General features: G+C 40.6%; 1 protein-coding gene across 1 annotated transcript; it reads right to left on the bottom strand.

The window, feature by feature from the left end:
* Positions 1–687: 687 nt before the first annotated feature.
* Positions 688–19869, bottom strand: LOC139732586 (guanine nucleotide-binding protein G(o) subunit alpha-like). The gene is made up of 9 exons (XM_071643442.1): positions 19596–19869; positions 17487–17667; positions 14671–14762; positions 10726–10818; positions 9162–9325; positions 7728–7856; positions 3027–3156; positions 2228–2387; positions 688–1373 (listed from the first exon to the last, which is right to left on the bottom strand). The coding sequence occupies exons 2-9, from the start codon at positions 17608–17610 to the stop codon at positions 1183–1185; spliced, it is 1083 nt and encodes a 360-aa protein (XP_071499543.1). The 5' UTR covers positions 17611–17667; positions 19596–19869; the 3' UTR covers positions 688–1182.
* Positions 19870–21546: the final 1677 nt, after the last annotated feature.

Below are 21546 nucleotides of genomic sequence, written 5' to 3'. Positions count from 1 at the left end.
TTCACACCTAGGTCCATAGGTAGATCATTGGCCAGATACAGCACTATCACGCTGTTGAACCCAGTTTACATGTTCCTTTCAAATAGCAGAATGTGTGTACCTTTAAGGTAGCAGCCCAACTGGAGTGCTTTTGTGTTTTGACCACCTCAATGTGGTGAAAATGTCCTATACATAGAAAAAAAAAAATTAATCATTATCATCCATTTTCATTTTCCTCACCTGCATGCTAGGCTAATTTCAGTACACTTCACTTGTGTACAGTTTTGCGAGAAAATGTTTCTTTTCACATTCTAATAGCCCATGAAAATTATCAATGCATTGTGTGAGTTTTTGTGGGAGATCAGCACAACCCACAATTTATGTGGATTTCCACACTGCAAAATAGTCCACATTTACAGTATCTAAGCTTGTCACAACTGCACCTTCATTCAACCTTTCAGTGGTTAAAGAATACCCTAGCAAATGCTTGGCAAGCCTGGCATTCAACTTCTAGTGACCCATCCCCCAGCTATTAGTGTGCTGCCACACCATGCGGATAGAACATCACAATACAGGCGCACAGAGTAGGGAAATAGTCTAGACCTATAGCAGAGAGTGTCCCAAAGATATCTTTCTAACTGATGAGGACATCTCCATGCAGGACTGCAACTAGATGCAGCTTCATCGTGTCGCACCACGCACAAACTTGCCGATACCATCGATGCTTCTTTGGAAGTGACATGCACTACGTAAGCTTCATAAAGAATATCCCAACTTCAGCAATATTAATGGCAGATGGATACAAAAAAAAAAAAAAAATAAAGACAATAATTGATAAGAAAAAGATGTTATAGTCTCTCTCAATGCTGAGGATGCATCTCTGTGAATGTTTGCACAAAATATACAGCCTTCACTTGTCTTAATCAACTGGCATTCAGCTTCTCTCATTAACACTGCAAGCTGGCAATGCAAGCAGTGGCAACACATCTCTTTTTCGCAAGCGATCGCATCGCGATACCTTGAAGAAATTTTAAGGCAGCACTGGTTGTGTACAGCATCTGGAATACAGTAAAAAATACGCCCAACAGTGACCTGCTCATCTCACAGAGCCACGTAGGGGGGTTGGAATTCCTTAGTCAGAATACCAAATGTCTGGACTTGGGAGCATTCTGGTGACAGATCCTCCCCGAGTGACCCCCTTCATCATAAGAGCCCAGCAGCGTCAATGTTGTCCTTGACGATGGTATCCGTGACAACCTGGAAGACCACCTCCATGTTGTTGGTGTCCGTTGCCGTGGTGAAGTGCGGGAACACCTCTTTCTTTGGGTTGCGGTTACAGAGCTGGAAGCGCCTTTGGATGTACTTTGCAGCAGCATCTATGTCATAGTCAGGACCTAGAAATGACAAGGTCAACAACAAATCAGTGTACCACAGAAAGACATTAAAGGTACTCATTTACCTGTGTTTGCATGCTAAAATAAAAGAGAACATCGAATGTCACAAAAAAATAAGGACTACGGGCAAAACATGAACTCTGAACTTTATAAGGGCCTATGTACATTCACATTATGGGACACGTTTATCAGCTTTGTTTTTTTTCGGCAGAAACAGGTTTCCAAACGGCTTTTAGGGATTTTTTTTAGAGATGATAAACGCAAAGCTGTTTGATTATGGGGTTCGGAAGGCCATTTTGAAAATTGCAAATTTGTGCTTTCCGAAACAGGTTTTAGCCAAAAACATATTTCTAGAAGAGAGATAAATGCAAAGCTGTTTAGAAACAACTTTGTACTGCACACGCTGTATATGACCCCTTCTGAGAAAACCTGTTCTAACAAGAGAGGGCACTGACACTGCACTTCCATCTGTGCTGTTTAAATCCACGATGCTGAACTCACCCTGAAAATCTGAAATGCACCGATACAAAGTTGCATGGGTCATGTACTGGCAAAATACTACCATTAAAAATGAAAGGTACACAAGGTACTGTACACGCTGTTATTTTCGCGTACAGATATTTTCGCGAATGATGAGGTCATAGACATTTTCGCGAGATGTTGTTTTCGCGAATCGACACCACTGCTTACGTTGATGCTCTATTAACACAGCACATGGAGTCATTTTCGTGTGTTGTTTAATTCGCGATCCAACTGTGATTCGCGAAATTCGCGAAAATTAAACCCTCGCGAAAATAACAGCTTATAGTACTGTTTTCCATTTCTGCCGTTTAAATCCACCAGTCTGAACTCACCCTGAAAATCTGGGAAGTATTGGTGAAGCTGCCTGTTGGTGTGCAGGATCTTGTACTGGAACAGGTCGACTTTGTTCAGAAAGAGGATCATCGTTGTTTGCCGGAAGAAGCAGTTGTTGCAGATGGACTCGAAGAGCTTCAGGCTCTCTTGAAGCCGATTCTGTCAAGAATACAATGCGTAAAATGGAGTATTTGTGGATGGAAAGAGCAGATTCAAAACTTTCATGAGGTTTGCCAGGGAAGAGTAAAAGAAGATAATATAACACATCTTGCACATTTACATAAAATGTGTCAGCCTCTTACAAGAGAGATTATAAAAGCACCTGAATATTGGACTGAAAACTTTCATAGATTCCCCCCAAAAAACAAAACAAAACAAAACAAAACAACACACCACAAGACTTCATGAAATACACATTAATCTCGTGAACATGACAAACATATGACTCCAAATTTACAACACTTCACTCCAAGTACTGCACAGCATTTTAGAACAGAACGATATTGCCTCCTTTCATTCAGCTCTCATTCGTAAATAATCTTGAATCCATTGTTGACAAATACTTGATGGACACACTGAGTTAGCAAACTGAGCAGTGATTTCATCTATATTTGATTGATTAACTCAGACATGAGTGTATTCGCCCTTGCATGCCAAAGGTCGAAATCTACCCAAAAAGTGCTTTGGTAAATATTTCCAGAAATGAAAAAATAATGCAATGATTGGAGCTCAGAATGGAGATAATGCAGTTTGTGTACTCTGCCTTTGGACTTGACCTCAAAGCATTACTCTGCTCACCACTTCAGGATCTTCGAAGAGGACCATGTCGTAACCGCTGAGGGAGGCGACAAAGAGCAGCGCCTTGACATCGTCAAAGCACTGGATCCACTTCCGTCTCTCTGACCTCTGACCTCCTACATCGTACAATCTGTATAAAGCAAAATATTAGATTAGAGATGTGGAAATAATTTCTGTATACTGAAAGTTCTAGTGTCCCTTGTGCAGCCCTGAAAATTAGATTCCTTTCATAAGCTGGTAAATTGTAGAGGTAGGTAGCTCAGATCTTTTTCTCAGAATAAAACTGAAAAATTCTTAATGATGGAGGTGGAAACAATATCACAGCTTTTATATGAATTTTATTTGAACTCTGAAAAAATTCCAACTGTTATTACCTATACCTATATGTGATTTCTGTATACTGAAAGTTAAGTTCTTGTGTCCCTCGTAAAGCCCTGTAAATTAGATTCCATTTATAAGCTGGTATATTGCAGATGTAGGTAATTCAAACCTTTCCTTAGAATAATTACACTGGAAACTTGTTTATGATGGAGGGAAACGATATCATAAAATTTCCAGTGAATCTATTCGGCATCCAAAAAAATTCTAACCATTATTATGAACACACTAAGGGGAATGTATTCTCAAGTGACATGGAGTTAGTTTTTCATTTCTTTACACTCTTAGGTGTATTTTCTGCATTAAAGGTGCATAGTCCCTGTAGTGTAGAGGGCGCCGTTGATGATACTGCCGATCACCGTTAGCAATGATACGAAGATTACTGAAGTCGAGCTGTCATCAAGAGTAAAGTGCGTAGGTGTTGCTAAATTACGAAAGTAACGTTGCCTTCGTTGTCTTATCTGCGCATCACGCAGTCTCTAGTAATGTCAGGGTGCGTGCATATATTGTGCTTCCTATTATTACATCACAAAAGAAGTTTGCTAAAGCTGCCATCCCCCTCAGCCAAATCATGAGCCGGACTGTGATCGGACCACTGACTACAGTGAATTGGACTTCTTCGGACTCGGGAAGTGGGCCACAGCGTAAGTGCTAAAGAGGAGTTGATAGCGTAGCTAGGTCCCTATAAACTTGCGCCGTGCGCCCGTGTACACTTTTGACTATACCACCGACCATGTACCTTTAAAGATTCATTACACAATGTTGGGAGACAGTCTTCTTCAACCATGCAAAATGTTTGACCTTTGCAAAAGGGATATACAACCTTTAACTCTTTAGCCATGCCCCTTCCCCCGCCCCACCCCTTATCCCGTTGAGAACAAGTACCGAGTAGTGGACCTCCCCCCCCCCCCCAATTGGGTTATAAAATAGTTTCTAATGCAAAACAGAAACTAGAAATGTCGCTATGGCGACTGATGCCTCCGCCATAATGCATGATTCTCCCAATAGGCGTATAGTACAATGTCTTCACAATGTGTGATCCATAACAGTTTCACATAACTGGCAAAATATTGAAATGACAGGTTTGTCAGAAATGTCTTGAACTGGGTTTGCTATAACTTTCTAAGAGTGCAGGTACACATATTTGGGGAATTGTTTTTTTTTTTTTTTTTTGGGGGGGGGAGCATTGAAACCTGGCCTTTGACCCTTAACCTCTGACCTTTGACCTTCTGGCTGGAGATTTCCAGGAGAATCTCCATTAGGTAATGCATGTATTAAGTTTTGAAACTAATAATGCAAGCATTATATACTAGTATGTGAGGGAAATAGTAAAATTTTGAGTTGATCTTGACCTTTGACCCCTGACTATTTACTCATGACCCCTAAATTCCCTAGATAATCTCTGCCAGTCAGTACATGCATATGTACCAAGTTCCACGAAGATACATTGAACCATTTGCGAGAAAAGTGATATTGCAACATTTGACCTTTGACCTTTTTACCTTTGACCTTATGACATGAAACTCTCTTTGGAGAATCTTTACGCAGTAGTACATGTCCACACCAAGTTTCAAGAAAATACCTTTGGGTATTGCATAGCAGGCATGAGACAGAGAAAAGTTGAAAAAAGAGGAGAGAGTTTGCGAGGGAGCGCAGCGACCAAGCTGCTAGGGAGCTTAGCGACCGAGCGGGGGGAGGGTGTGGGAGGGGGGGACTTTTTGAAATTCAAGGTATGAAAAAACTCATTTTAATGCATTTTACAACTGAAATTTACTATTGTTATGAGGTACATTTTACAGAGAAACATTGTGATAATTGAACTCATGAATGACACTTGCAAAATCTAAAGGAAGGAAAAGTATGCTTAACTGTTATACCTAGAGGCTAGGACCTACTCAAATGTGAGGCCATAATAAATCACAGTAATGTACACCCAGGTGACGTCTTGCTGGATTCAGTTCATACGGGTACAAAAAAATAAAAAATAAAATAAATCACAGCTTAGCATTGCCATTGTTGGCTGTCTTTACCTTAGTCCATTAACAGTTTACAGTGCGCAGACCAGGCAAAGTACATTTGTACTAGTATTGCTGATCTTGGTCCATGTAGTCTAGTAGAGAATCATGTATGTATATAAGACAGCTGAAAATAAATCATACATGCAGCTCAGCATTGTTGACCGTCTCTACGTCCATGCAACAGCTAACTTTGACCGATAGATCGGTCTGTATCTGTCCGTCGGGGAATGTTCCGCGGAGACTGCGTCTGGCTTCACGGATTCCCTCCGTAGGACAGCGTTAATGGCAAAATATAAGAGAGTCCTCCCAATTGCTCCGGACAGACAGATCTTTCTGTCTACAGCTAACTTAGACTGCCTATAATACCTTACAGGAGGTACAACAATTTGTAGACCCGGTTAAGTCCATAAACAGCTAATGTAGACCAAGCAAATGAAGTATTGTTGGATGAAGTCCAGAATGTAAAGCGAATCCTTGCGGCGGATGATGTATCACAAGTTCCAGGTGCCGAGGAAGTCGATTGAATCGCTGGCCTAACGTGGTTAGAAGACGAAACTGGTTCTGGGAGATCAACTTCATATTCCAACCACTGCCACTTGAACTTACTACTGTATTGGAGACAGCTGTGTCAATATCCGCTACACGAGGGTCATCCTTATCGAAGGTCTTCATTTTCTCGTTGAAGAAAGAAATATTCTCACTGGTCCACAAAATCACGATGACAAATGTAGGTCACGCCAACGTAATCAACGGGATACAAAAGCAGCGCATCGCGTAGACAGAAAGATCCGTCTGTCCGGAGGACTCTTTTATATTTTGCCATAAGTTATAACGCTGTCCTCCGTATACAGAGGAGATCCGTGAAGCGAGACACAGTATCCGCGGAACATTCCCCGCGACGGACAGATACAGACCGATCTTTCGGTCAACGCATCGCGCTGAATGCTGCGGCGTGCAGCACATGCATGCCGAAGCTCCTTGACAGTAATGATACACGTAATACGCAGTTACAGCCTCACACACGTGTGATACACGTAATACGCAGTTACAGCCTCACACACGTGTGATACACGTAATACGCAGTTACAGCCTCACACCACAGAACTCTTACACAAGAGTTCTGTGCCTCACACACGTGTGCATCATATCACACCACACTGCAAGCTACAGTATAGTACCGTAGCTACAAGTTGATCGACACGCACGTTTCACATCCATTTCACGCATGAAACATGCAACATCGCACAGCTGCCCGCTGACAAAATGCACTCGAATCACCATTCACACACGGCCAGATATGGTGGCTGCAAAAAAAAAAAAAAGAAAGAAAAAGAGGAAAATCACGGAAATTTTCCCGACTGTGTATTTTCTCCCCAGAATTTCAAAATCCGCGGAAATCCGCGGATCCGCTGAGAAGTCTCATGCCTGCATAGGTATGGGGGAAATTGCAACATTTGTAGCATTTGACCTTGACCTTTTGACCTTTGACCTCTTGCCAATGTCACTAAAATCTACTCAACTAATTGTCCCATCTTACATCATCCTTGGACCAAGTTTGGTGAAAGCTGCTTCATACAGTTTTGAGTTATCACGTAAACAGATAGATTTTAAGATTTGACCTTGATCTTTGACCTTTGACCCTTGTCCGATTTCACTGAGAAACTAATCAAGTAATTGTCCCATCATACATCATCTTCCAACAAAGTTTGGTGAAATTTGCTCCATCCAGTCTGGAGTTATCGCATAAACGGATACAATTTCATGATTTGACCTTGACCTTTGACCTTTATAGCCAATTTCACCCAAAATCTAATCAAATAATTGCCCCATCATACTTCGTACTTGGACCAAGTTTGGTAATATTCCATTAAATATTACTCAAGTTATCGCGTAAACGAAAGCGGACGGACGTACGGACGGACGGACAACCCGAAAACATAATGCCTCCGGTACCACTTCGTGGCGGAGGCATAAAAAGAAAGACAGAAAGAACATAAACTGAAAAGATTTCTTGAATGCCGAGATCCGGGTGAGAACGAATGGGTGGATGGATGGGTGGATGGGTGGATGGATGTATAGATGGATGGGCAGAGCCTATGAAGTGATGCCTCTAGCACCCTTCAGTGTAGGCATGTAAAAATGACTAAATGACGCATAACCAATTGTCTGTCGCTTCAAGTTTCAAAAAATAGATATCAGCTTTGATTAATTCAACCATTCCATAGATAAAACTGGATGGTAGTAGTGATGCCGAGGTATTGGAGCTACTACTTTGTACCATAGGACAGATTGGTAAGTTTCCTACCTGAAGATGATTCCCCTGATCTTGAAGTGGGTCTCCAGGATCCCCGTGGTACGAACCCTTGCTCTCAGCACATCCTGGGTGTTGGGTCGGAACTTCTCCGACGTCAACCGCTCCATGTTCTCAAAGTAGCTGCATGAAACCACAAAATTTGACACCTGTATACATTTCAAAGTTTAGAGCAACATTGTACACAGAGCTACCCAAGTACCCATGCACAGTGCCCACAAAAACACACATCATCATCATCACTATCATCATCAACTCGCCTGTGGTATTACGGTCTGAGCTTTCGATCCTAGCAGAATCTTCATCAGAGGCAAAATGACTACCAGGCAGGGAAAGCAATCACATATTATAAGGACTACATACAACAAGAACAGTCAGGGGAGGGCTAGGGACACAGAACAAAGAAAACAAAAGGGGAGGGTTTGAGGTCATGGGCAAGGAGCCCAACAGGTAAAGGGAGGGGGATTAAAGCAAAAGGGTGGACAGACAAAAGGTAGAGGAGGGTCAGTGATGATCCCAAGGATCATTAGGGGCAACCTGTGAAGGATATGGATGATTAGGGAGGCAACATCAAAGAAGATAAGGAACAACAGAGGGATAAAGAAAAGAGTAACATAGCAAAAGCATGAGTTGGGGGGGGGGGGGGGCTGGAGCAAGCAGCGAGCCCGAACCTGTTGTACTAAGAAGAGGCAGCAAAATGAAAAGTGAGAGTCAATCAACAAATGCAAGTTACCAATTATTACCAGTTATTTTAAGAATGTAATCTATATCATCCTGTGTTCACTGTAGATATATTATTAATTGTGACCTTTTTCAACTGAAGCTCTTTGCATTGTTGGACGAGTCCATTAATATCATTACTGGTGTCAACTGCAAAAGTCGCAAGCTGTCATTTGCCCCAAATTGACAAATTTTTTGAACCACGCTGTGTAAACCCTGATCACAAAAGCTGGAAATTTACTCCTTTATGTCCTAAAGTAGGAATTCCAAATTCACATCAGTGATATGCTACAAACAATGTACATGATGCTTTGACTGGGAGCATAAAGCATAGAATGAAAGCCCAGAAACATTAAATCTTACATGCCTTGAACCCACAAACTGAAGTTTCATACACTCATAATCTTAAATTTCAAAATAAAAGACCTGAATTCACAAAGTTGTGAAAATTATGAAATCAGTCCGTGGAGTAAAAATTAGAGAGAAATAGGCATGCACCTTCCATATGCGCTATCAGTGCACATTCATAATTGAACCTATGTTGACGTATGTGACATATCACGCACATTCAGGCACGTGAAATGTGCATAATCTAAGGGCTAATTGTAAACCAACTTTGTAAATTCGGGCCGAAGAGGCTGGAGACCAATTTTCAAAAACACCACAGGGTAACATGTGGGCTTTCGAGTGCTGCCCTGCAATACTTACTAAAGGGCGGAGTCGTTGAGCTCGTATTCATGGCCCCGCGAGACACAGAGGCGTATCCCATCGTCGTTCCATAGGGCAAGGAGTGCGGTGGCTATATCGGGCTTCATCACCACCGAGTATTCGTCAAAGCAGCGGTGGCACTGGAGGATGGTTTGGGCATGATACTGAGGTAGGGGGTGGTAGAAAAGAATGGAATTCATTTTCCATGTCGCTCTGAAATCTTGCCTTGACACAAGCTTAAAGAGTACAGCCATTCCCCCGCTCACACTCATGAATAAAGTAAAAAACTGCAAAAGTGAAAACATGAAGCTAGCGTAACAATAAAAGTGTAAAATTCTAGGCATATATGTAATATCATTTTACATATTTGATCTCAAGGTACATACATGTAGACCTTATTAAAGTGGTATTACTGCTATGCCATTTGTATTTTTTTCACCTTCGATAGTTCTGTCACATGAAGGAATTTGCTGTTGTAATGCAGACCAGTTGCCTTTTACTGTAGCGTAATACCTTCACGTAATAACTCTAGTATCTGAAAGTCATACCTTAATGACAGTACAAAGACGTGAATTACTTTCAATGAGGACACCATTTTGCTGGCTTATTCCATGTCAAACTTAAGAAGGGATAATCTGGTAGCACACATGATATATGAGGTTTCTCTACTAAAAAGTTTATTGCAATACAATAAACAGAAAACATTGTACATGTAATACCATGTGAAACACTCAAACAAGCCGAGGCTTTACTAGGGATTAGAACCTAATTAACAACTTATGCAGCATGTGCGTGACTGGATTTCAAAGAAAATTCTCGGTGAGTAATTGATGTCAGAGCACTTTGTCGTTGCGGCTCAAACTCTTGATCATCAATGACAATTGAAGGCTCTTCAACCAAGTTCCTACAACAGCTGCACACAGCTGTCTGCATACGCCTGCATGTGAATTATTCCTTGCCCCTATTTTCTTTGAAGTCTACACCTCACTACCTTTCGATAAGAATGTGACAAAGAAGTATGGTATTTCCTGCTTGCTCACATAGGTGAGGCCATAATTGGTGCACAGTTATGATTAGGTCATGCCCATGGCACAATTATTTCATGATTTTTATGCATGCTAGTAAAGCATTGAACGCACATTACAGAACTATACAAAGAGATTGGAATTTGATTTAGCATCATACACCATGTTCTACATACATTCTCCATTAGTAGGTATATAAATGGCCACTGGCTGAATGCATACATTATATATACGTTGTATGATTTTTTTTTGATTTTTTTAAATACACTATTTTCTTTTGGTAATATGATTACGTTGCTCTACTGACAGAATAAAAGCCTCATTCCTAATTCAAGGCCTCTTTTTAATCCACAGTGAATTAAATTTCTTATATCTCATACCTTCGCAGCATATGATATCTCACTAACTACACCAGTTTTATTCCTATCTTCTAGATGTTCATTTTTAAAAATCAATTCATAATTTTCATTTTTAAAGGCTACCCTAGATATTTATCACCATTGAGATTATGCCAGATTACTCCAGGATGCCTAACATACCTTATTTCTAGAGTTGGCAAGCGGTATGCGTAGCAGTCCCATTCCGTTCAGGACGTACTTCATGGAATTCAGAAGGTTGTCCAGGACTGCAGGCTGAAAGACACACACACACACAAAAAAATCACAACAAACTGCCCTCCTCAGTGCTTGATGACAGAATAGGCCTATTCACAAAGCTACCAACAGTGGCCATTTAGTTGTGTTGTTATTTGGCTTGTGACACACACATTGCAATTTTTTTATGTGTGTGGACATAAATAATAGCGACTGTTAGTGAGATTCATATCGCAATTTGCCCATCTTTAAAAGTGCAATGTTTCTTTAAAAAAAAATAATGATTATTTGTGGTGCAAAGTGTGTATGACTGATGCACGAAATAATTGTACTGTACCTTTATTTTATTTATTTATTTATTTTTTTGCATCCAAGAATGCTACTTTGTTATAGGTATGTGTTGGACACTTGGAGACAGTCAGGTCAAATTCAAGTCAAAATCCTAGACTAACTCATAAGTCATGTGCAGTTTGGACTCGCCTGGACTAGTGTGACTTTGGTTTCTCTGTGGACCATTGTGATTTGAGTTGCAATTTTTTTTTTTTGGCCTGTATACCTTTAAACAAGAGCACAAAAAAAAAAAGTCCAATTCAAATCTTCAGTGTGTGTCAATGGGCATACTGATGAGTCAACTAAATAAAATTTAGCTCCACATCTACAATCAACACAAATCTTTAACAATTACTGAGCCATCAGTTGACAAACAGAATGGCAAATAAAAAATAAGTATGAATAGGATTCAGTGGCCCCGAACGGCCCCAATTTTAGGCAAGTATGGACATTATAAACACTGATACAAATTAGTGGGGTAAGCTAACCTTATCAAAGGGTGTTTTATAATGGTAACTAGTCCAGTATTTTTCATGCATGTCACAGCAAGACCTTCAATTGTTCATCATATCCGAATACCCATCTGAGAGTAAACAAACTGAGAAATCGCTGCAGCTGTTACGTGCAAAAATGGGACAAGTCAAGATATTTGCACAACGGGGGCGCTGCTATTGTGTTAGCCCACACTGTAAATAGGGAAAAGAAGCCCACATATAAAATCACACGCTGGTTGGATAGATGTGTGGAAATGTAAAGCAAATATACAATACAAATAGAATGTATGATCTCCATTGGCGATACAGACAAGGTATTCAAAGAATCAGTCACCCTAGAGTGTGAAAAAAATAATAATGAAGTACTGTACTTACAAAGTAAACATGAATGTGTATTCTGGCCAGCACCAGTGCATTTTATTTATAATTAATAAATTGGGCGCTCTTCGCGAATTTAAAACACACAAAAATATCAACTCTGATCTCGACATGAATGTGGTGTGCACGCACACATTTCTCCGTTCAGTGTACTCCACAATCGCGAATTTAACCACTTGCGAAATTGTTGAAAACTCCCGATTACTGAAAAATTAGACTAAATATATGGCATATACAGCACTTGCTGAACAGCATGTTTTAGTTGCACCATGGAAGCAAGCGGGTACAAGTGTATAGGCATACATGTACATGTCCTTAACATCTCCAATGAATTTCCAGCACATTACATGTACATACAGCTGTACCCTCTAATCTACATAACATACAATGTACATTGTACAATCTGTTTGAAAGAAGCATCCCATTTATTCATTACTTGTTACATTATAATTGGCTTGCATGAGAATAATGAAAAGGGAAAAAAATGAACACCATAATCTTGAGTGATAATAATTATGATTGTGATCGTGCTGATTATGATCCTCCAGACTAAAGTGGAAACAAAATGAAAGTGAATATTAGCAATATCAAACTGCTTCTCTCTTGAGCACGAAGTCATTCTACAATTTATTATGAAAAGTTATGAACATTAGTTCTCCCCAAAAGTACTGTATATTGTTTATTACACAAACACACAGTAAAAACCTGTAATGCCATCAAAGACCCTGTTTACAGTGCAGGGCTGGGCCGAGCCCGGGCTGAGCCCAGGCTGAGCCTGGCCTCAATTGCGGTACTCGGCCCCGCAATTCTGTCCGTTTACAGAGGAGGGCTCGGCCCAGGCTTTTGTCATTCAAACCTTTCAATATTTTGTCGGAGTGGCGCTCTGCTTGTAAACACATGATTATTACGGGGAGCGCGCTGGTCGCAATTTGGTACCGCATTTGGCCCAGTTTGCGTTTACAGTGAGAAAAGGCCAGGCCGAGCCCAGGCTGAGCCCGGGTCGAGACTACTTCCAGAGCTTGGCCAAATGCGCAGCCGTTTTCGGTACCGCATTCGGTCTTTTGCGCGTTTTACGGTGAAAGGAAGGCCAGGCTCGGCCCGGGCCAAGCCCGGCCTTTTCACTCACTGTAAACAGGGTCAAAGAAGACATTTCCACATTCAGACGATGGAGCCACTATGTTTTTGAAAAAGTAGCTCCATGTTCAGACACTGCAGAGTGTAAACACTTTTGTTTATAATGCCATGTTCCCCTCACATTCCGCAAACAATCAGAAGTGCGGACAAGTCATAAACACCTCTACAAATAGATCTGATTTACAGTCTTACAATTGCATGCTTTGATCAAACCTCAGGAATGTGTGTAATCATGTCATTCTTTGTATTGTGTACTTTTGTAACATACTTGTAAAATAGAGAATGGTATGCAGACAGCTTGTTTATGAGACTCCGACTGTGGGAACAGATCAGACTCTGTCACTTCTAAAGCAAAGATCAGTCTTGCTTAAAGCCTTCCTTTTTTTTTTTCCTTTCTTTTTTTTTTTTTTTTGGGGGGGGGGGCATTCAGAAGTATTGTTTCCATGCGGTTTGTCTTCGATGTTATTTGTTCTTGTGACATTAAAAAAGATATCACGTACATTGTACATGTATCAAGTAATATCAACAACATTACTGTTTTGAGGAAATGGCATCATTCTGTGTATGTAGCCTATTTCCAATGTCTTATTCCATGGATCAAACATGAAATATCTTGCTTACAATCACGATGTTGTTAAAATTGTTTTAAAAAACTGAAAGAAATTCGTACACTTTTGGTCATGCACACTGTAGCATAATACATTGCAAATTCCCTTTGGACTGATATTGGGTATAAAACACCTATAATGACTGATTTTTCTCTGACAATACAGTAGAGACTGCAAACAAACCTTGTGCTCGAGATCAAAACACAAAGAGCTTGCCCCTTTACCTTATACAGTGCTTGTGTATTTTCTTTCTTACTGTGAATCCCTGGTGGCCACAGCTTGGCAAAATATGAGCAATATTTCCCACGAAGGTCAGAGGAGGGCTGATAAAACATCTTTTACAGGGAATATGACCTTCCTTTTCGTGAAACATAAACAGACATGACACACTGGTGTATACAAACACACACCCCAGTTTGACATATCACGCAAAGATTGGTCTATGATAACAGTGTGCATCTACCAATACAATAAAAATGTATGCATGTCTGGGGCTTTTGAGATTATGCTGATACAGTGCCAAACAGCCTGTCTGTCTGTCTGTTGTCATTTTTTTCACACACAAACACACATACACTTTGCTGCTCAATAATTCTTGAATAACTGGGAGCGAACAATATTTTATAACAGAACAATGGGTCCCACCTTTTACTCAGACCACTGTGTTTACATTGTCTTTGGATATATCTCAGTCATTTCAAAACTCATTTTCATCAAAACTTTCAATTCCTCTTAGATCTGTACATGCTCTTTAATATTTCGTATCAATATTTTCTAATTAGCTCACAAAAAAATTAAAATCTGAATTCCCATCTCATCCAAAACTATACTATCCTTTTAATGCGTCCACATACAACTTGTAAGTTTGCTTTTTAATCTATGGCTGACTATTCTCAACTACAGTGTAGGGATGGTCATCACGGTATAGCGCCGTTACAGTACTTTACCTTAAAACTGAGAAGTTCATTCTCTGTGAATCCGTCACTGTGAATGATTTTCATCTGCTTCACTAAGGTGCTCTTTCCACTTTCACCAGCACCTGGAAGAAGAAGATAAAGAAAAATTTTAAGGACAATATTTCCTCTTGTCTCTTCACAGTATTAAGTCATGTTTTTTGGAAGCCACCCTGGAAACAAACAGGAAAGATACAAGAGACGATAATTGAAGAGTATGATATGTTGATGCTCTATGATAAAGACAGATGAGAGATTTGTAATGTCATGGTTCATACCAGTTTGCTAGCAAACTATATACAGTGACAACATATTGACAAGATTTTTCAAATCATGCTAATGTCTGGAGGACCAGTATGCTAATGTCTGGAGGACCAGTTGATCTACATGGTGTTCATTTGTATCATATCTACACTATACTTTCACCGATGATTGCTGGTAATCATGATTACAGGAACATATCAAATTTCAACCTCTAAATTTCTTCTAGGATTTTCATACACAAATTACAGCTCTGTATAGGCCTACTAAACTCATAGCTTACATAGATATACCACATTTGTGTTTCATTAGTGTTCAAAACAGAGGATGCCATTTGACCTGAAAAGAAATTGACAAGCATCTTCAACTAAAAACATTCTGTTTCTCATGTACTGCTTCAAACTACCAAAATATAATATGAGGTAGAAGTAACTACCATTTATATAATACGAGTGCATAATTGCAGTGCGATAAGTTAATGATTGCAGCAAAATCAATTTCTTTTCCTAAGATCTCAGCAAATGCAAGGCACATACAGGCGACTTCTGTGCATTGTGTGTAATCAGTCATCCGCGCTTTCACCTCAATGGTGTCACTAGCCACATGGAATTTCCCAGGCCACTGTGACAGGTTGAGAAATGATGGGAGCCTACCTACACACAACATACAGGATATGCTCTATCGCCGATCTACTCAGACTTAACAATAAAACCAAGGTTCTTTCTTTTCCCCAGTCCATTCATAATGTGCACCTGGTCTTTACTTTGATAAGACACCACATCTTAGACCTAAAAGGAGGGCAAGTATTAAAGGAAAGAATATAACTAGAAGTGTATTCTGTTTTTTTTTTACTTGACAAAGACTACCTGTATTACACACAATGTATTGAAATTTCTTTAAAATTACACACATCCTGATTGCAAGATAAATACTGTACGAGTACAACACAATCTATACAACACAGGAGTTTTTGAAAACATTCTTGTTCGCAGAAAATCAAGTGAAAGGTGATGACATTTCTTCCAAAATCCCTGATGCAGCACTTGGTAGCATACACATGATTGCAATACATAGCTGTACTTTCTTACAAGCATGTATAACACAGAAAACATCCTTGCTCTTTGAATAGCAAGTACAGCATACAAAATAGTTCATAATATCAAAGAAATTGTTAGATAAAAGGGCTTTTACCATCTTTTGCAGATATTTGCTTAACACTGGTTAATGCCACTTTCTTCCCCACGTGTCATACAAATGTACATAACGCTACATTATGACAGCTTCTTGCATAGACTACAGTCAAGTATTAATATTTCATGAACCTGCTAGTTTGTGCGTACTTTTAAGATGATGGAGGCTGTGCGTGAAAAGCTAAAAAGCTTTATAAAATGGGTTCAAGAATGTAGCCAATAGGAAGCGCTGAAATGAGTCATGTGTGCTTTGGTTATTCTAGTCCCATCGCACTGCATGTTAAATCCTATTGCCGATCGTCTGTGCGCGCGGCGGCTCCTTTGAATTGCATGCATACAGTACGCGCTGTCAATCCTGTAAACAACTTCTAGTTCGGGCTGCCGGCCGGCCGGCCTCTTCCCTTGTGCATGACATGTGTGGCGTACTTATACTCTTATACGTACACGTTGTACAGTACTGTAGACCAAGCATTGTGGGACGGACGCGTACATGGAGTCACTTTGAAGGGCAAATCCAACGAGTTAGCAGGTTAATTCTCACACCGTTTTCAGATTATGTTGTCTAGTAGGCCTATATGAGGAGTCTATATCAAGTCTTTAAGGTAAAGGGTGCATATTCTATGTAAAATAAGTAAGTTTTCATGCGGGAACTGAAGTGTCCGGAAACCCAACCCCCCATCATACTTATACTGTATGTGCGGGATTTCCGAGTGCGACGTGCGTAAATGTTTGGGACGAACATCTTCGGACGTCGACCCACAAAGGTACGTGAAAAACGCTGAAAAATGCTGTTAGTTTTCGAATTTTCGACCCATTTTATAAAACAAATGATGCACAGGATTATTTCGTGGCGTTAGTGGAGGCATAGCTCACTCTCGGGTATTTACAATGTAGTGCAACATGCACTCATACGCCTCCACTAACGCACTCTATCCTGTGCATCATTTGTATAATAACATGTGACAAGTGTACTCTTCATGCACATCTGAAATTGTGTGCACCAGACAATTAAAAAAGGAACAGAACAGCATTTTTTTCTTGTTTGTACAGTACAGCTTTTTCAAACAAAATCTCTATTCATGAGATTTTACCCAAAAGGGAATCACAGCTATCCTGAACAGTGATGATGAGAATGGATTCTACAATATTGGCAAAATTAAAATTTCTGTGCAATGATAATATTCCATCTCTTTATCTTGTTCCATTTACACTCTGTCCTATATATTTTCCTACTACTGTAGGTATCTGGTTCCAAGGGGTTTTTTTTTCCAGAGTAAACTTACCATATTATATAACATGGATTAATGAAACCGAGCCTAGACTATAATCATGATTATTTCATTAAGTTTAGAAACTTACCCAAGAGAAGAATCTTCACAATATTCTCCTCCTGCCTAGCCATTGCAACCAAGTTGCGGTCGATCTCTTCGCTGCGCTGCCGCGCACGCTTCTGCTCCTGGTCGATGCTCACGCACGTTCCCATGGTTCATGATGGGAAGATGAGATAACTTGCAAGATGGTGTGCTGGTCTCGACTTGATCTGAAATCAACGATAAAGATGTCATAAAAATGTTAATAAATGCCAGCTTGGATTTTAAGCCAATTCTCATTGAATTTGATTTGACAGATTCTACACCGGCACCTACGGTATGCCTTAAGGCATGAATATTGAATTATAAGTAACCAAAATCTGCTCACTGGTTACGTTACGTTAACACATGTTCCAAGCGGCCAAGGCAGCCCCATCTGTTTGGCAGAAATGTAGCGTGCCATGGGTAGGTGGGTTAAATTCTCTTTTCCCCTCCCCCCCCCCACCCCCCCATCCGTATTCTAGTCTTGTTCGTTCCAGTCCTTGCTCCATCCAGTGAACATGTAGCCATCAGATGCCGATTCTCACAGCATCGTAGTTAGGCTAGAATATGCATAATTCATATATTCCTGACGCGTCCCGATACAAACCACCTCCCAGTTTTGTTACGGCCCGTTTGAAGTTTGTCCATCCTGTCCCCCCAAACAGCCCATCCCCATTGTCTCATGTCCATCCCGTTTTGTCCTCATCAAGTCAGTTGCCTGAAACGGCACCACTGGCATTGCTGACTAATGCTTAGACAGAAAGATCCGTCTGTCCGGAGGACTGTTAAAATTATATTTTGCCATTAACGCTGTCCTCCGTAGACAGACGGAAGGTACCAGTACCCATTGCTGTGTGGATGTTCTTAACCACTGTCTCTATGGAAAATTGGGTGAGGTACCTCACCCTTCTCGATTGCGTCTAATTCACGGCCCTAGGTCGGCAAATTTAAGCTTGTATGGTGAAATTAGCTTTTTAAGAATACGTTACACTCACCAGATTAATGAATAATCCAACATTTTAGGAGAATTTTCAACGTAAAACACAGCCTGTCGCGTCGTCACATTCAAACTGCAGAAACATACACTATGAATCTATTAGCCAATCACATGCGAGGTAGCTTCTACGTGTTTGTTTTACTAAAACACGTACCTCGCATGTGATTGGCTTACAGATTCAAAATGGTGACTTACTCCTCGCGAACAGCGATATTGCGATATCGATAAAATTTCTGCGTTATAACCGAGGTTATGTGAGTATTTCGATTGCACAATGTGAGAAATTTATCCCAAATATTGCTGCATAATGTGTCATGTCATGTCAAACTTGTTTGAATGTAAAAAAGCTGTCTGAAATTTGGTTTATCGTAACGTTTGATCTGTGCGCGACTGCTCCACACAGGAGCCGCAATCATTGACTTCGGTCTGTATATGGAGGGGATCCGTGAAGCCAGACGCAGTCTCCGCGGAACATTCCCCGACGGACAGATACAGACCGATCTTTCGGTCAAACTAATGCTGTGCCATAGCCACCAGGAACATGGTGTAAACGTAGTCATATTCACGGGACACTGCCATAGCAATTGTCATAGCAATTATATCACTCACGGTATGATGTCAAATACTCCACTCTCTCACTCTCAGCCACAGATTTAGACGGAAAGATCTGTCTGTCCGGAGGAGTCTTTTATTTTTATTGACGTTATCTCTCTCTGAGGGGATTTGTGAAGCCAGACACACTACAACAGTCTCCGCGGAACATATCCCTGACGGCCAGATACAGACCGATCTTTCGGTCAACAACAATCAACAGGTTGTGAAACGTTAGTACATTTAAGCTGCTTAATTTCCCTTGCTACTTCTAACACTAGTAATTTAACAGTTAGTTGTGGCCAATGAGCAAAAATTCTGAATTCTGTAGTGAAGACTTAGAACCTGAATAATTTACACATAAGCATAGGTGGTAGTCATACGCCATTCAAATATCACCCAAACAATGGAAAGTCTATCTATCAGTATCACAGAACACACCGTGTTAGGAATCTAAATTACACCACACACACACGGGCAAAACCACGGCGTGGGATCAGCGGGAATTAAATTGCTCGCTAGGCTTACCATCACCACTTGCACTGGCACTGGACGAGTTCGTATTGTAAGCCCACTCTCGATCTCAGACACGGCACTAATAATGAACAGCTGAAGTCAGATGAACGAGACGATGAACTGCCACAGCGGAGGTTTGTAAATTCGGTATTCTGTAATTTCTTTTCTCTCTGCTCTTCCGGTGTTGTCCCGTCAAAACACGGCTCGCTTCTAATAAGCGTGTCACGCACGACAACACCACCAAGGGCATACAAGGCACAACAAATGAGCTGGTGGTGTAGGTCGTTTTATTGGAAGGGGACAATTTTACCCCCACCATGGAGCTACTAACCACAACACCAACGCGTTGCAACGGTTTCGTTGCCCATGCATGCGTGTACCAGACAATGGCCTAAACGTCAACATCAACATACTAGTACAACGTACACACGCCACCACACGTACACACAATTTACACACACACATACACAATACACATTCAGCTCAATGCCACGAACTCACACACGTCGTGTCCATCCGTAGCGCGCGCAAAGTACCTGTAGCGCTACATCTTTATCAACGTTGAGTAAAATAACTTTCAAGCCGCGGATGCCGGTGTTTACTAAGTTGTTGATCGCCTATTTACCTGTCTCTTTACAGGTTGGTCAAAAGCAGAGTATAGAAGCTAGGTTCTAGATACTCTTTGGTCAAAAGCATTCCTCCGTTCCTGAAAAGGGGGGGGGGGGGGGGGGGGGGTGAAAGAGATCACGAGTCCATCTCCGGGGTCATCTCCTAATCGACGTGCGTGTATGTTACCGGTACCAGTAAAAATGTAATGACTAAAAAGTTACCATGACAGCAGCCAGCAAACGAGTTATCACCTGTAGAGGAATATCTTAGCATTATATTTTCGGCTGAGGAAGCATCATTTTGATAGGAGCATAGTTTTAAAATTCCAAAATACTCGTAACTTATTACGTGGTCACAAAAACCGATTTAGACAATAAGGGAACATAACCTTTTTATTCATAATAATTCAATTTTATGAACAAGTAAGGTCTATACTACATATTGAGTGGGTAAAGTTCCTAGATCAAAGCCAATTACTCAGTGTACGTCCTACTTGCTCTGAAATGCAAAACACCCATGAATTTCCAGTCCCGCAGTACCCCCCTCCCCCCCCCCAAAAAAACCTCTGAAATCATCTCATTTTCATATCACAAAGTCTTGCAGTAAACCAGCAGAATTAAAACGTAATTCACCTATAGGATATTTTGCAAATTCTTGTGTGCTTTTTTTTTTCACGAAGACTCTCAATGCTATCACCAATTTCTTCCATGAACTCAGAAATTATTGAGATCTTGACAATGGATGTTTCACCATCCTTGTTTCCCCCCGGTGATCATCAAACGTATGGCCTAGATATACACTATGTAATGGCGGAAGGGGCGCCTTTACAAAAAATTTTCTTTTTATTTCTTTTGTTCTAACAAAAAAATAAAAGGGGCGGTGCCGCATTTATAACAAATATGCTGAGTATATACTAGATTTGTCAAGTGTCATCCATGAAAATTGTTCTGGTCCGATGCGAATGTGCGACATTGCATGAAGGAGACGTACTTGCGACTTTCAATATCGTTTATAGAACTGTGTATATAATAGTTTTACGATTCTTTGGTTCTGTTTCTGATGCTCAGTTCATGCTGGTAGGCGTATGTAAACTATTGGAATTAATGACATTGCTAAATGAACTGGAAAAGACGCTCAATAATGACACTGAACAGGGACCTATTCCACTTGACTAAAGTTCTCATTCAACTGATCATCGTTTAGGAGCAATTTTGTAATCAATCAGCCATCAGCCACTAAGCCAATTTGGGAACAAAACAATTTTATGCACACCTGATGCCACGATTATAGGCATATAGGATGTAGTTCTATGATGCCGACCTTGAATGTCTATTAGGCCTATAAATGCACCTTT

The sequence above is a fragment of the Diadema antillarum genome, unplaced genomic scaffold, assembly GCF_040938485.1.
Source record: "Diadema antillarum isolate AM-2024a unplaced genomic scaffold, OU_Dant_1.0 seq00000439_RagTag, whole genome shotgun sequence".
In the NCBI taxonomy this organism is placed as follows: domain Eukaryota; kingdom Metazoa; phylum Echinodermata; class Echinoidea; order Diadematoida; family Diadematidae; genus Diadema; species Diadema antillarum.
Note: the sequence above shows the minus strand (reverse complement) of the source record. Positions and strands in the feature narration are given on the sequence as shown.

What these genes read in the sequence shown, in the direction of transcription:
- LOC139732586 (XM_071643442.1), bottom strand. Translation starts at nt 17,610, where the DNA reads ATGGGAACGTGCGTGAGCATCGACCAGGAGCAGAAGCGTGCGCGGCAG. An exon ending in TGTGAAGATTCTTCTCTTGG is followed by an intron (nt 14,763 to 17,486) that starts GTAAGTTTCTAA and finishes TTCTTCTTCCAG; the next exon opens with GTGCTGGTGAAAGTGGAAAG. An exon ending in ATCAGGGGAATCATCTTCAG is followed by an intron (nt 3,157 to 7,727) that starts GTAGGAAACTTA and finishes TGCTTTATACAG; the next exon opens with ATTGTACGATGTAGGAGGTC.